Source organism: Furipterus horrens, unplaced genomic scaffold (assembly GCF_987537825.1).
Source record: "Furipterus horrens unplaced genomic scaffold, mFurHor1.1.pri manual_scaffold_1, whole genome shotgun sequence".
NCBI classification, from domain to species: domain Eukaryota; kingdom Metazoa; phylum Chordata; class Mammalia; order Chiroptera; family Furipteridae; genus Furipterus; species Furipterus horrens.
The window spans coordinates 154766704-154782679 of record NW_028327171.1 but is presented as its reverse complement, the minus strand read 5'-3'; the positions used below and the strand labels follow the sequence as shown (position 1 = coordinate 154782679).

General features: G+C 38.3%; 1 protein-coding gene across 6 annotated transcripts in view; it reads right to left on the bottom strand.

Moving 5' to 3' along the window:
• The window catches only part of PKP4 (plakophilin 4), a 251341-nt gene that overhangs the window by 28556 nt on the left and 206809 nt on the right, over positions 1-15976 (bottom strand). For all 6 annotated transcript variants that reach the window (XM_090280118.1, XM_090280126.1, XM_090280122.1 and 3 more), the window contains 2 exons: positions 10483-10611; positions 9171-9384 (listed from right to left, as the gene is read on the bottom strand). In XM_090280118.1, coding sequence (XP_090136244.1) covers positions 9171-9384; positions 10483-10611 — 343 coding nt within the window. The remainder of the gene's footprint in view (positions 1-9170; positions 9385-10482; positions 10612-15976) is intronic.

Sequence of the window (15976 nt, the reverse complement as noted above, 5' to 3'; positions counted from 1 at the left end):
TAAACAGGGATAGAACTATCAGACTAAATGTAAAATGTCAAAGCTGCAGCTTGCACCTGAGGGTCAGAGTGTCCGTGTATCTTGTAAACTCAGTCTGCAGATAACAAAGCAGAACCATAGGTCACTGAACCTAGGGCCCTGCCTGATCCTAGCACCTACTTCCAATGTATTCCCTAGAAGTCTCTGGCTAAAACCCAACATCTAGAAAAAACATTTCTCCATTTGTTCTCTTTGAAGCTCTTTCCCTAACTCCAGTATGGTTTTTTTTATCAACATCTGTGAGTTTTTTGTTGGGAAGAGAGTAATGTCAAGATACTATGGCTACTATATTCTGTCACAATATGGCCACCTGCACCCCTGTGCATTAAAGCCATGCACCTCATGCCTCTCAGATACACATTCATTTTTCCCAGGTTAGTCCAGACCGGCACTGTGCAATATAATAGCTTTCAGCTACATGTTGCTACTGAACACTTGAAATGTGGCAATATAATAGCTTTCAGTCACATGTGTCTACTGAACACTTGAAATGTGGCTAGTCCAAATCGAGATGTGCTATAAGTATAAAGACCTAACACACACCAAAAAAAAAAAAAAATGTAGAACATTTCAATAAATTTTATATTGCTTATAAGGTAATTATTTAAAATAATTTATATAGCTTATAAGGTGAAGTAATTTAGAATTACTGGGCTAAAAAAACTACATTATTAACATAAATAACACTTTTCTTTTTCCTTTTTAATGTGACTACTAAGACGTTCAGAATTATGTCTCCTGTATTATACTTCAATTGGAAAGTGCTGGTAGAGATGCTGTTCATTTAATGCTGGACTGACTCTAAGGGAGAAACGCAGGTTGAGTCCTTGGAAGGGCTTGTCACAGTTACAACACAAGGCAGCAGGGATGAAGCACTCGAGCATAGAAGTGCAACAGTACAGCTCTCCATTCGCTCGTGCCAGGCACTCCACGTCCATTCTCAAAAGATGCCAAGCAGCAGGGACTGTGTTTTTCACGGGGGAAGCTGGTGCTGGGAGAGGTGATTTGCCTGAGGCCACAGAGCTGGAAGGAAACACGTGGATCTGACTAGAGCCCACACTTATTATTCCTGGACACTATGTTGCCTCCTCCTGGATGTTTTTCTGAGCATGGGAACCTCTGTCTGGCAGGACTGCAGACTACCATATCCAGGGTGGAGTGTGAAGGGCAGAAGCCAGGCAGAAGCAAGGAGAACCCTCCAGGTGGCCCAGCCCTGGGGGAGCCCCAAGGCTGTGAGCTGGCCTAGAAGGTGAGGACAGGGGATGCAAGTTTGGCAGGTGGGGAAGTGTGGAATACAGGGAGAGGTGTCATCCCAGGGACAGCAGTGAGGCTGATGGAGCAGAAGCGGCAGAGCCTATGTCCCAGGACAGCAGTTCAGGGGGGATGTGATGAGGATCTGAAGGAGGGAGGGGAGTACTTGTGATGAGAACTGGAGCCTGATGCGAGCTGAGGGTGGAGTCAAAGAGGCTGAGAGGTTGGTGTGTGTGAGACTATGGTGCTGGAACAGAAATGAGGCAACTGAGGGGGTAGGGGTGGGGAGAGAGTAGTGCGATAAGAAATGCCTGCCCTTTGTGGCTTCAGGCAAACCACTCAAGCTTTCCACCAGTGCTGGGATGCTGTGAACAAATTATGAAACTGAAATGGAATTGAAATAATGGGAAAACAATTATTATGAGTGAGACAAAGTATTGTGTTCAGTGATAGGAACGCCTAACTATGGATACATTCTGAGGGAAACAAGTCGTGCAGTATAATCACTCCCAGGGTCCTAAGAGGCTACCATCTTAGCAGAGGTTCCTGAAACTTGTGCAGTGACCCTCCCTGCAGCGAACGTGCAGGCATGTCATGGCTTCCCTCTTGTTGCCCCCGCCTGCTGCATCCCCTGCTGGCCGGCGTAGCCAGCCTCCTAGGCAGAAGACAGTTCAGCCCAGTGCGCCTTGCCTTGTTCACCTGGTTGCTCCCAGATATTTCCTGCACACAGCTAATGCGTATTCCACGTGAGGCATGGGAGAGCTAACTCAGCCCAAGCTGTGGTCATAGGGTCACTATCTCCAGTTTCAGAAGAGGTAGCAAGTGAATCCTTAGGTGACCTGAGGGAAGGAAGCATCCCAGGGGCTGGTTGTGTGGAATTGAAGACCTGTGCTAGCCACGAATGCTACATAGAGTGGGGTCCCAGCCTACACACTCCATTTGAAAGGGATTACTCCTGCTGTTTAAAGTTTTCCTCAGGTAAAGGACACCAGTGATAGATCTTTAGTCTTTAAATAATATAAGTGTTAGCTTGTGTTTCTGTGATTTTTCAGGGACAAAGGTGGATCACATCATCTTTGAAAAGATCTATCAATTTCTGGAGATTTCTTTATAGACTCACATTTGCATTTCAACATATTCTTTATTTGAGGTAATTGTCCAACTTCATGGGTAGGGTGAGAGCATTAATGACATTATGTAGTCCTACATACCCTGGAAAGGCACTCCCACTGAAAATAAATCAGCTTACAATGCAGAAATGCTTAGATTGCCCATAAAGGACGGTCCCGTCTGATAGGGAGAGACTGTAAAAGTGAACAGGTCACAGGAGGGAAATGCTCTGAGAGAGTTGCTTTGATGCAGACGTAGCATGGAGGGCAGTGACCGGGCCACGCAGGTTGTTCTTCAGGTTACTTCAGCTTTGGACCCAGGAGGAGGTCATATACACTGTCAGACATTTACAGAGACAAAGTCACTGAAGTTGTATGTTTCACAGCTGACTTTTACCTTTGCCAGGAATGTGCTTATTCATTTTTAATTGCACTAAATCTTCAACCTAGTTGTTTGGTGCCCATAGAAGCATAGAGACAAAAGCGCCTCCAGTCCCAAGCCTTGGGAAATTAGACAGACTAAGAAGCTGCAGTGAACTTGAGGGACCTGAATTAGGGTTTCTTTGGCATTTTTTTAGATTTTTGTCATATGCCCCCATCTTTCTCACATTTACTGGCTTTCTGGTCTACTGAGGGAGTATGTCATTATGGGACTGTTCTCAGGCTGAGAAAATCTACTCTGACCGATGGCTGACCACTGACTTCTGTAGGGGCCCCTGTGTCTCCCCACTTGACTGTATCATTTTGCTCAGCATTCAGGAGCCTACACACACAGAGAGGGTCATACTCCACTTACCTGTCTGAATCTTTTCATACTCAAGACTATAAATCTTGAAATAGTCACACGACTATAGAATCACATTTCATGTGTTTTCTCAGTAACCTGAAACTTTATGATGATACCTAACCACTAGTTTGCTGTGATGGTGTAGTGGCCAAGCTGAACAACACTTCTCTACATTCCCAGGTAAAATTCAGAGAGTAAAGAAAACACTGTGGGATATTTTTTTCTTTTACCTTCTTGGGAAAATTGGTGGGAACTTAAAAGAACAAGGGGAACAACACTTGACAATGGGCAGTTTCACCTCAGATTCTGTGTTGGCTCAGCACTCACTTCTTGGTGGCTGCGGTTGGGCCAGGGTAGGCAGAGACAGAGGCAGGGAGGGAAGAGCTCCCACCTGCATGCCAGGAACCCAGCCTTCAGACTCCTCCCTGGCTCCCAGTCTCTCATCTCAAGTATGAGTAGTATGGGGGCAAAACAGAGGATTTATTTATGGTTCTTTCCAGTTCAAAGGTCTGTGACTGTGAATTAAGAGTTATCCCATTTATAACAAACTATTTTTCTTGTTACTATTACATTTTTGTCATTTTATTTCTTACCAATTTTTTAATGGTTTGAAATAGTCAGTAGATAAAAGAGCACACGTTTTTATTGCTATTAGTTTACAAAGTGGTAAAGATCCTATTGACTTGGGCTTGGAAGTGAGAAGGGATGTTGCTAAATTTGTGAAAACTACCCATGCAGCCCCTGACAGTTTCAGTGGCCCACAAAAATCAGGACAGAAATTAACAGGCCAACTCCTCTCTGAACCAGAGAATAAATGACTATTCTAAAGGCATAGTAAGTAGGCCAAGGGGACATGTTCAGTCAATTATTTCATCTTGTAATGGCATGAACAGTCCAAAAGACTAAATGCATGTCCACTAAGCTCTGGCTCTTTACAAAACGTCTTGCTGTCTGCTAAACTTTAGCCTGGCCCACCTACCCTTCCTTAGTGCATGACTATCATTTTCTTATGAATTTATTGTCTAATTAGAAATATGAAGCTAACAACCAGGAAGAGAAAATACCTAATTTCATGTTCTGCATAGTATCTGGAATCCATTGCTGGCATCCAAAAATTTTAAAAGTAACACATAGAAATAATTTACTTAGTCATATGGATGAATTATCACTTGCTAAATTGAAAGAAATGTGAATATAGTTGTCACTTAAATAAAGTCTATTATTATTCAAGAACAAAGGCTACTTTTGGCATTTTGACATCAGTATTAAGGAAGGTGAGAGATGTGTGGTAGTCTGGGGACATCTGGTGCATTAAGAGGTAGGCCTCCAGATTCTGTGCAATATCTTCTATTTCTATAGCTTTAAAAAATGATACTTTTAAGATGCTAAACAACTTGAAACGCATATCTCCTAGCTTAGGAAAACTAATTATCTTAAACAAATGAGTTCTTTTCTAGTGACAAGATATTCCTACTTTCTATCCAACCCAATGGGAAAATCATACTTCATCCAACTTTGAAGCACCTTTGTTTTCCTTTGTTTTAAAAAGCAGCCATACTCGAAGCACCCTTATATATCAGAAATTACTAAAAAAAAAAAAAAAAAAAAATCCTTAGGTTTCAACCTGGAAAATGGTCAACAGAATGAAGGAAACACAAGAATCATATTACATATTAGAGAACTATTTTAATTAACTATGACAGCCCAACTGTCTTGCAAAAATACACTTGGCAAAAAATATTTTCCATTTTAGTTCCCTGCATAAAGATGTGGCCAAAAATGAAGACCCTGAACAGTTATTAAATTTAAAGCAAAGGCAAGGTATCTTTAAAAAAATAGCTAAGATTTCTTCATTTAAGCACATTAAAAATGCCAAACTGAAACAAAGGGGACTAAGAAAAAAAGCATTGGATTAATAACTAGGTAGAATTACTTGATGTTAAGGATAATAGAACACCTGGCTTCAATGGGATAGTTAGTTCTTTAAATAATAATATTTTGAACCCATCAGTTCGTTGTGCTCTATCACTTCACGATCCCAAGACGAGTGTAATTTGCACTGAAGAACTCTTAGGCTACACCTACAAAGTCCGAGCATCATGCAAGGCTGGCCAGGGCCACATAATTTGTAGAAGATACTGGCAGAATCTTGACATTTGGAAGGGTGATGTTCTGTTTCAAAAGGGATTTTATAGAGATGGGTAGCTGAGAGGGAACACTGGGTGACATGGTCACATAGCACCCTGCTACCCATTTTGAAACAGACATACTTTAATGAGGATGGTTCACATGGGGACACATTTTCCTGTTTCGGAGAGAGATGGGAGGCTGGATTTGGGGTCAATAGGTCTTATAGGGCTATTGCTTGCCTCCTCAAGTTGTACTTAATGTCTTCTTGTTGCTTTTGAATAACCCTGCTGCTCAGCCTTAATTCCATGAAGTACTGAGCTGCCTGTCTCTGTGGTTCAAGCACATGATGGACAGTGACTTTGTGTGAAAGCTGTACGGGGGATCCATGGCTAATTGGGAAAAAAATTTCTGAAGTCCCCTCCAACCCTGTGATTCTGTAATTTAAAGATAGCTTATGAGTATTTGGTTTAAGGATCTTCTAATGTCATGCTTTAAAACATCAGGGATTAGTCACTCTTAAAATATTACTGAATATTAGGGCTGGTACCACCAAATTTTAGAACTGAGAAATGTGAATACAACACACATATACACAACTATTCTAGATTTAATTATGACCTGGTAGTTTCATATTAGCTAGATAATGTTTACATACAAGTTAAACTTGGCTGACGTTTAGCTTCTCTGAACCGGAACTCACTTCTGAAGTCCTCTGGTCCAGTTCGTTAACATGTGGCATGTGGCAATTGAGTGTTTACACACTGACCACACTCATTCCAAAGTAAAGACTACTTTTGGAAAGAAGATTTCATAAGTGATCAGTCCATATATCAGAACAAGTTATTAGGGGTAAAAATATCTAGTTAAAAAGCTATTCATAATTTCCACTATCCTACAACTATGGCCAAAAAGTACTTCTTAAAGTCTAAAAGCTATGGTAGCTGTTTCCAAAAAAGAAGCAGGAGGTTGGCTAGTTTTATGTTGGAAGTGATACAATCTATTCGGGGAAATAGCTCTTTTGGAATTAGGAAACACTAATATCTTCCTTTCAAGGCTAGGGTCCATGTCTTAAAACATCTGTTCCCAGCAACTCGTACTGTAGCCACACAGAAAGGATAAAGTATGGAGGAAAGAACCTAAATTAGATTTAGATTTTGTTTATACTCACATCCAGAGTATAAACTAGGTAAATTAGTATATAAAAGCCCTTAGTAGTGAAGTCTGACTGTATATCAAGTAAATTTGATTTATCTCAAATGAAAAAGACATCACCAAGTCTTCATATACTTTTCTTCCTGTTTATCACTACATCTTACATCTTTCTAGAGCTCAGCTCAAAAAAGTCACTGCAACAGTTTCTCAATAAAAAACCCCCCAGAAACAAAACTCCAGCAGAGACTTGTTTCTCGTACAAGAAACAATGACAGAACAAGAGAAAAAAAGCTATGCATTAAGAATGTAAGAACCAAGTCATGATTAATCTGTCTAGTTAATCAAAAGAGAATCAACTTGAGTGTGAAGCTATGTCTCTAAAACCAAGTGTCTCCCTGGGTCACTGCTGGCCCCTTGCTGGCTGCACAGGTGTGTTACTGGGAGGAGATACTTGGACATTACACAGCAAGTTTTGAGTGATGGGAAAGAAACATCAAACAATGAAGGAAGGTATTCGATGACTGCACTCACATTGTCTCCTCTATGCCTCCCTAACCGGGAGCACAGGGTAACTGTGCAGGTGTTATCACAGTGATTGTGTTGACCTGTAGGGTGGATATTCTTAATTCTACTTAGCTTCTTCTAATACTCATTTTATATATACACACATATGTATGCATGTATAAGTACAGTAATTTTTTGGTGTGAGAGGATAAGATGTCTCAAAGTATTTTAGAAATAGAGTACATACTAATAAATCAATATGCAATTTAGATGTGTTAAAACATTAACATTCGAACTATAGGTAGTCCAATCCAGAGTCTAAGATAATGCATAGAGTATATTCTTCAAAATATAGATAAAGTATATGAGTACATAGTTTCAAACTTTATTTGGAGTGCAGAGTACTGTATTTTGAACACTAATACTACAAGAAAGTTGATTCCCTTTAAATATTAGATTCATAATGGTTTGCTACATTCCCAACTGTTACTGAATTGTACCTCACAGAACCTGCAGCTGATTTCACAGTGGAAGCCAGTGGGGAAGGGATTAATTTTGAAAAAAATGTTGTTAAAAATATTTAGATTAAGTATTTCAAGCATGTAAAATAGCATAGCAATCATAAAACAACACCCAGTTATCCACCATCCAGCTTTGTTATATATTAACAACTGCCTTGTTTTAAATTACTTTCCTTTTAAAGAAACAAAACTGGATTATACCTCCCAATCCCAGTTCCTCCACCCCATCCCCCATGTAACCACTATCATAAATCTATTATCAAGCTAATAAAAAAATCTAATTTTATTGCATGTGCATATATCAACAAATAATTTAGAGCCTCAACCTGCATATTTAAAAACTTTATAAAAATAGTATCATGCTGCATTTAATCTGTAAACGTTTCTAGAGGTCTACCTACATTGATACAGATAGTTCTAATGCACTTATTTTAACCATTGTATATGCTATCATTGTGTGAATGTCCTGCCATTTCTTTAATCATTTTCCTACCAACGAATACTCATTATTTCCCCCAAATTCTTTATTATAAATAATGCTGTCATTTATTTGCCCTCCCACAGAATCGTTCTTTCATCTTGACCTCAAGCACTCTTGACTATCCAATGGTGTTGCCATGTCGAGTCTCTTAAGACAAATCACTCAGTTCCTGCTGTTCTCTCAGCCTCCACACTAGACCATCATGCCTTGACCATGAAATTTTTCTCTAATTGTTCCCTCTTCTCCACTGCACACCTCTTCTATTATTAATAGAGCTCAAGTGTTGTCTTTAGACTACTGATGTCCTCATAGGCCTCTCAGATGCCAGGCTAATCTCCTTTCAATCAACCCTCTACCCTGCTGCTTGCTGGAAGAATGTATTTAAAAGCCCAAACTGGCCATGCCATGCCCTTGCATCACTCCCACTGCAATTGGGATACAAGCTCCTCATATATGTTCCCCAAACCGGGCCTACATTTCTCTCTGGCTTGGTCTTCCTTCAGTATCCTCTTCTGACTGGTACCTCTGACCCTATATCCATCCCATGCTGGCTCTGACTGGAAATATCTTCCCATTTACCCAGCCAAGGCCTTCTCATCATTTAGGACAACTTCAGTTTCACATCAACCAGGGAACTTCTCTACCCACTCATTCTCTATACTCCCAATGCAACATTTAATGAATCCTGACATTCGGCATTTCTCACTGATTCTCAGAACCTCTTGTGTTCCTCCTGAATCTGAGTGCTACCTGAGAGTAGGGACCGAATTTTATTCATCCTTACGTTCCCAGGTCCTAGGAAAATGTCTGAGACACCAACAGGCATTTAGACATGGGCTGAGCTGAAGTGGAAAGTAGACAATCCATTTAGTGTATTTTATTTTCATAATAAAGGAGAACCAGTCTATTTAAAACAAGCAGATTTACTATGGAAAACATAATAAGAACGAATTCAGCCCTCTATGAACAAGACAGCTGTTAGCTGACACTTCTGCATCGGTAACTGTAACTGATCCTAGGAGCACGCAAGTGCCTTCTGAATCATTAGATTAAATTACACTCAGCCTTCATCACAGTATGAGCACTGGACCATCTCCTACCTAGAACCTCCAACTCCTTCACAATGTACCATACAGGGACACAGTCTAGACAGTTTTCAATATTTCCTCCAAGACAAGATCGCATTCTTTACCCACCTGTAACAAGCTCCCTTACTTCTGCATCAATAGATTTTCTCAACAGTCTCAACAAGGCAGGTATCCCACCAACATTCTTCATTGCTATTTTATTTTCATCTGTAGACTTGCCAAAAACAAGATTTCGGAGGGCACCACAAGCATTCTTCTGAACTTCCAAAACTCTGTGGTCCAAAAGGTCAACCAGATGCTTGATTCCCCCTAACCTACATACCTAGAATGAAAAATATTAGGTACCAGGCCTAAGTGATATGTGATTCAGCAGTGATCAAACAAAAGTCTGTTATAAAAAGATCACGGGAAACGGACAATTCCAAATCATTTCAAAAGGTTACTTTTCATTCTACATAACAACCTTTTATAAATTTTAAGGACACTATCCGAGATGAAGCTCTTTTCCTGGGTTCATGGCTTAGAAAAGGGAAGGGAGACCAAGGTGGATGAATGCCACGTGTAGGCAGCACAGTCCTACTCTGATCCTTGGAACACACACAGGGCTGTACACCCCCTTCCACATGCAATGAACAAATTCACAAACACAACAAAGCTGTATGCAGAGCTGCAAATCACACAGGAAAGGATTTTTGACCAAAGTCATTTGGTTTCTAGAATTGTTTCTCTAAGTTATTTTCTCTAAAATGTTTCCATTTGTCAATTCATTGTTATATGTTCTGTGGATATTTCTAGGTTTGACTTACTGCATCCACCTTTAGGTCTGTAACTGATATTTTGTTTTGCATATTATTAAATTGATAAGAAACACAAGTTCTATATGAAATTTCAGGGAAAAATGGCCTAAAATGTTAAAAGAATCTGTATGTTATAGGACATTAGCCAATAACTGATAATTCACTGTGTTTCTGTAAATGCCAAAAGCCTTAAAAATGTGAAATAAAATATTCCTATATGTTCAGTATTAGTAATGGTTATAAGTTCTCTGTAACTTTACTTAATTGTATGTTGGCACCAATCTTGACCAGAATCTCATAAAATACATGAGCTCACTCATTTCAGACATACTGTAACTTTTATGTAACAAGTTTTTGTAAAATACTTTAAAAATGCAGGTTAAATTGATTTTTGCTTCATGCCTTCTGTATTTATAAATAACCTAATGAGTGGGCACAATTTGAAAATGCTAAAAGCACTCCAAGAAATAAACTCATTCTAGCTTTTCTTGAGAAATACTGAAATGCAGAACTAAGAAGTAAACAAATATCTGATATCAAAATATCCCTCTTAAGGGCATCTGGTAATTTCTTAAGCACACAAGCATGCGACTGCTAAACAGAAAGGCACTGGGGTTCTGTACCTCCAGCTTCACTTTGTTGTCACCGAAGCACAGGTGCTGCAGGTAGGCCGCTGCGTTTGCCTGAACTGAGGGGAACTGGTGCTGCAGCATGTGAATTACTTCAGGCAACTCAGGATCACGCCAGGCAAACTCCCTGAATGAGAAAAAGACGGCTTCAGTAAGGCATGTCCATGTTTTAACAATACATGGAACAAAATATTGGGCATAAGAAAAAAGCTCAGCTGAGACCAAAATTGGAAGTTACAAAAATCCTAAATACACACACATATAAATAATTTCTTCCCCTGATGAACACACAGAGGCCCATATACTTATGATCTTAAAGAACTCGGTGCACAGATGCACAGAAAAAGATTCAAGGGAACAAAAAAGTTCTTAACATGAGTAATTTTTTCATTTTTTTTTTCCTCATCTTGATTCTAATTCTATGCCTTTCTACCTATTAAAGAAATTTGCAGGTGCAATGCTCAGGTAACCAAGTGCACTTTAGCTAGTGAGCTGTCATGCAGTGAAAGGAAGAGGGCTGGTGGGAATATACTGATCTGGGGTCAGCCCAGAAACTGCAATGTTGTGGGCTTGATGATTTTCAAGAACCATCACATTTATAGTTGCTCTTGATTATAAGCAAGAAACATAGAAACTTATTTAAAAAAATTTAAATCAGTAATCCTATGTGTAGACAAAAAAACTGCTGACACTTCCTGTTGGTCTTTATTTTTTAATCCTCATGCGAGGATTTGTTTTTTAAATTGATTTGAGAGAGAGAGAGAGAGAGAGAGAGAGAGAGAGAGATACACTGATTGGTTGCCTCCCATACGTGCCCCAACTGGGGCTTGACCAAGGCTTGACCAGGGCTAGAACCCACATCCTGGGTATGTGCCTCGATTGGGAATCAAACCTGCAACCTTTTGGTATTTAGGATGACGCTTCAACCAACTGAGCCACCTGCTGGGTCCTGCTGGTCTGTTTTTTAAACATATGTATGCAAATGCTTTTCCAAAGAACATAATTTTTTCCAAAAAACTGAATTATTATTAAATAGCACTTAAAATTTCATGAGTGCCTATTCTGTGCCAGGCATATTGTAGGCGTTTTATTCATATTAATTCATTTATCTTTATAGCAACCTTACAGATTTGGAGATTGAGGCAGAAAGGTTAAGATTGTGTCTAGGAAATCATGCAGCTAGCCAACAGCAGAGCAATATTTGAACTCAGGCATCTGTCTTCAGAGCCTGTGGCCTTAACAACCTGTGCTATTCTACTTCTTGTATAACAAGTACACAATCAGACTAAGCATACATATTTTACAGTTGTTTGTATGGAAAATAATACAGTAATTAATAATAATATAAGAATAAACTGTTTCACATACTCACAACTGTAAACTTACTTTTGCTGCACCATGTCGCCATATAAGGAAGAGAAAGCGAATGGATGTTTTGAAGCAGAAGAGTAACAGAATGAGAATGGGGCATGGTCATATTTATTAGAAGATAACTCCAGTGGCCAAGGAGAGAATGGACTAGACTCAGAAAAGATAAGGAGTCTGTCTACCATTCACACATTTGCTTGAAACGAAATACAGCCATCCTTGATTTTTCTCTTTTCCTTATCCTTCTTATTCAATCCAACAGCCAGCTCTGTTGACTATCTCCAAAACATTTACAATCAGCCAAACCCATCCATCTGTCTCTCTTGCTGGGACAACTCTAGTGGACTCCCACATGATCTCTCTGCTTCAGATGCCATCCCCTTCCCTGATCCACTCTTTTCATAGCACCCAGATATCTTCTGAAAACTGAAGTCAGTAGCGATATCTGGTTTGGGAGACAGACTGGATGATCATGTCATTGATAGACACTAAGAATATCAAGAGCTGAGGGGCAGAATAACACATCAGAAAAAGCACAAAATTTACAGTTAGATCACCTATACTGACATCGCAGGTCCTTCATTTACTATGTGATTTTGAAAACCAGTTAATTATTTGGAGCTTCAGTTTCCCCATTAGAAAATAACAATAAAACTATCATTTCTACCTTTTTCTTAGGTTGGCTGTGATAATTAAATTGTGATGATATATATTAAAATATTTTATATACTTCAAATTATGATATAGATGTTTTATTAATGTTCATCATCCCTGAAAAATGATTATAAATAGGGACATTCTCTGCAATAATAGATGTCCTTTTATGCACTGAAACTATGTTAGCTATTTCTGATGAAGATCTATCTAAGCCCATTATATAAATCTATGTGGTAATTAACAGAGTGCAATGAGTGTGATTTGATCTTTCTTTGATGACTCACAATTATTACAAATGCATATTTTGTCCCTTTTAAATGGCACAGGGGTAGCCAAGATTTCCAGGCATTCTTGGGTGCCACAAGGGCCAGACAACATAAAGAGTAGACTCCAGCTTAGAGGAGGGCAGTTAGACTTGGTTGGCATCAATTCCAACCTTGATTTTCAACAGAAATTTCTCTGGAAAGACTGCTATCAGTTCATGGGCTGGCTAGATAGCATTAATGCCCGCCAGGATTTGCTTCATTGAAACCTATGCCCAGACTTCTGTTTTCAGCCATGATGGAGCAACTGGGTCTGAACTTTACCCATCTACCATAAACAACTATAAAACCAGACTAAATGTATGAGGACTCTGGGATGCAATGAATAGTGCATTGGACTTCTAAATGTATGAGAAAACTGTTTCCAGGCCTTGAAGAACAGATAACAGAAGACTGTTATCTTCGAGAGAAGGGAATTCCAGGACGTGCCTCATATTCACCTGGCTTTCTGCCACAGGGCACGTTTGGGAGCATGGCACAAGTAGAGCAATGATGGGCTTAGTGAGCTGAGGGAGACAGACTGGAATTTGGAGATGCCAAAGTGGTTAGAACTTGTAAGGCAGGGTACTAGAAAGTAGGGAGCTAGGCAGAGGAGAGTCTCCTAATACAAATATGTGGGAGTATTATTTACAAGTGCTTAGTTAAGTGTTGGGCTATGCATGTACAGGGCACATGTACAGGTCTGGTGGACAGTGGCTGCTGAAAGACTGGGCGCTAAGCATGGCGTGCTTTGGCAGCACATATACTACAACTGAGACTGAACTTATGCCAAGTGATGGTGTACTTCCATCTCAGTTAATGCAGACCTTACTGAGCACCTCAGCATTTAATCTCAATAAAGACAATGTAAGAACCATGCCACAGAGTAAGAGCCATGTGTTAGGGGTAAAACAAATCTGAAACAGACCCACTCTACCAAATTAAAAAAAAAAACAATCTAAACAGAATCAAAGGCACCCATCGGTAATTTAGTTATCTGCCACAAAAGACTCAGAAGCCTAATAGGAGACAACATAATTCAGAATCTCTATAATGTATCATCCATAACATTTCACTGCCAGGAATAATAAGAAACTAAAAAATGTGACTTACAAAGATATAAAAAAACACAATGATAGAAACAGACCCAGAGAAAACCCAGATGTGAAATTATCAGAGAAGGACTTTAAAATGGTTATCATACATGTACTCAAAGATTTAAAGAAAAAGATGTATATAAGAATTGAATAGATGGGGACTATCATCAAAGACATGGAAATTATGTTCAAAAAAAGAGAGACAAATGCAAGCATATGAAATAGAAGAAATTCACTGGATGAGCTTAACAACAGATTAGATACTGTAGAAGACAGTAAATTTGAGGACAAATCAATAACATCCAATCTGAAGAACATAGAGAAAAGAGACTAAAATGTCTGATTTCTCATCAAAAATAATAAAGATTGAAGACAATAAATGACATCTTTTAAAACTACCTCCCAAAATTATACCTGTCAATCCTGAAATTTATCTCTAGTAAAACTATCCTTTAAAAATGAATGAAATAAAAACATTTTCAGATTTAAAGCTGAGAAAATTTCTTGCCAGCAGATATGTAATACAAGAAGGGCTAACAGATGTTTTTAGGCTGAAGGGAAATGAACTGAGATGGAAAACTGAATTTGTGGGAAGACAGGAAGAGAACTATAAATAGTAACTATGTAGATGAAAAGAAAAACCATCTTTTTTACTTCTATTACTTTCTTGAAAAGACAATTGACTATTTACAGTAAAAAGAGTAACTATATTATGGATTAACAATGTATTTAGAAGTTAAATATTTTATAATATATAAAGGTCAAGGAGATAAGTGAAATTATTCTATAGAATATCACAGATTAAGTCCTGCCCAAAAAGTTCATCATGAATGCTGTCCTTCTTTAAGTCACTGTCACTTTCCATAGGAAGTACTTTAGTTACTTCTTTTAGATGCATCGTTTGTATTATTAATGATACATTAATGATAAAGTAAGTAGGTTTAGAAGTAAATAAAAATATTACTTAAACTTGCTATTTTCAAAACTAAAAATTAAATAGTTATCATGGATTTTTTATTTGCTTTGAATATTCAAATTTCAAATTTATCTGGATTCTAGTCTCAGCTATAATAAATACACCAATTATTCATAAGATAATCATTTATTCATCTTATAAAATTAATAATCAGTAAAGTTTCACATAATCGAAGATAGCTATAAGTTTCATGCATTAGACTATGAAATTATCATTCTATTAATTGCTGAAATATATATAATCATACATGTAATTTTTGTTTATAGTAAATCAACTCATATCAGAAGTCAAAATTGAATTTTTCAGGGACACATATTAAACTCAAAGCTCTAATCACATTTCATGGTCATTCTGGGTAGCTATTCTTTTCTCTGAAGGTTCAGTGGAGGTTTAGTCTAAATTACCTATCATTGAAAGCCCTTTTCAGGATTTCTGCATGCATTAGGGTGCCCTTGTCTTTGTCATTTTGAGGTTTTCAAAAATAAAATCCTATAGAAGTATTTCCGAATTATATTAGAGGTGCTATTAAACAAATTATTTAACAAAATCCTTAAAACGACAAAAAAGAGGCAAGAAGAATAGGAGAATCAAATGCATATATAAACCATAAAGAATTTTAAACAAAAGAGTAAGTATGTGGAGTGGTTTTAGTGAAGCAGGTGGGTTTCCCATTCAACTCAAAACTACCGTTAGTTACTTTGTTTCAATGACTAAAACCTCACTCATGCTTTTAATTCACATTCATTAGAATAAGTTGGTAGGTTGCTAAAAATGAATTGATAACCATAACAATTTTCCAGTGAAATAATTACTTGTGGGTGAAGAGTGAATGAATTCTTGCTAACATATGCCTTAAAATAGCACTCAAGCTGCTTAAAATTTAGCAATAATTCGACTCTTACAGAAATTAAAGTTCTCATTTAGTTTCTAAATAGCTCCTGAATATTTTAAGCGACTTTCATTAAAGACGAGGCTAGTTTTTCTTTCTTTTTTAAAAGTATATTGTATTGATTATGCTGTTAGTTGTCCAGTTTTCTTCCCTTTGCCCTCCTCTGCCCAGTGCCCTCTTCCCTCCAGCAATCACCCAC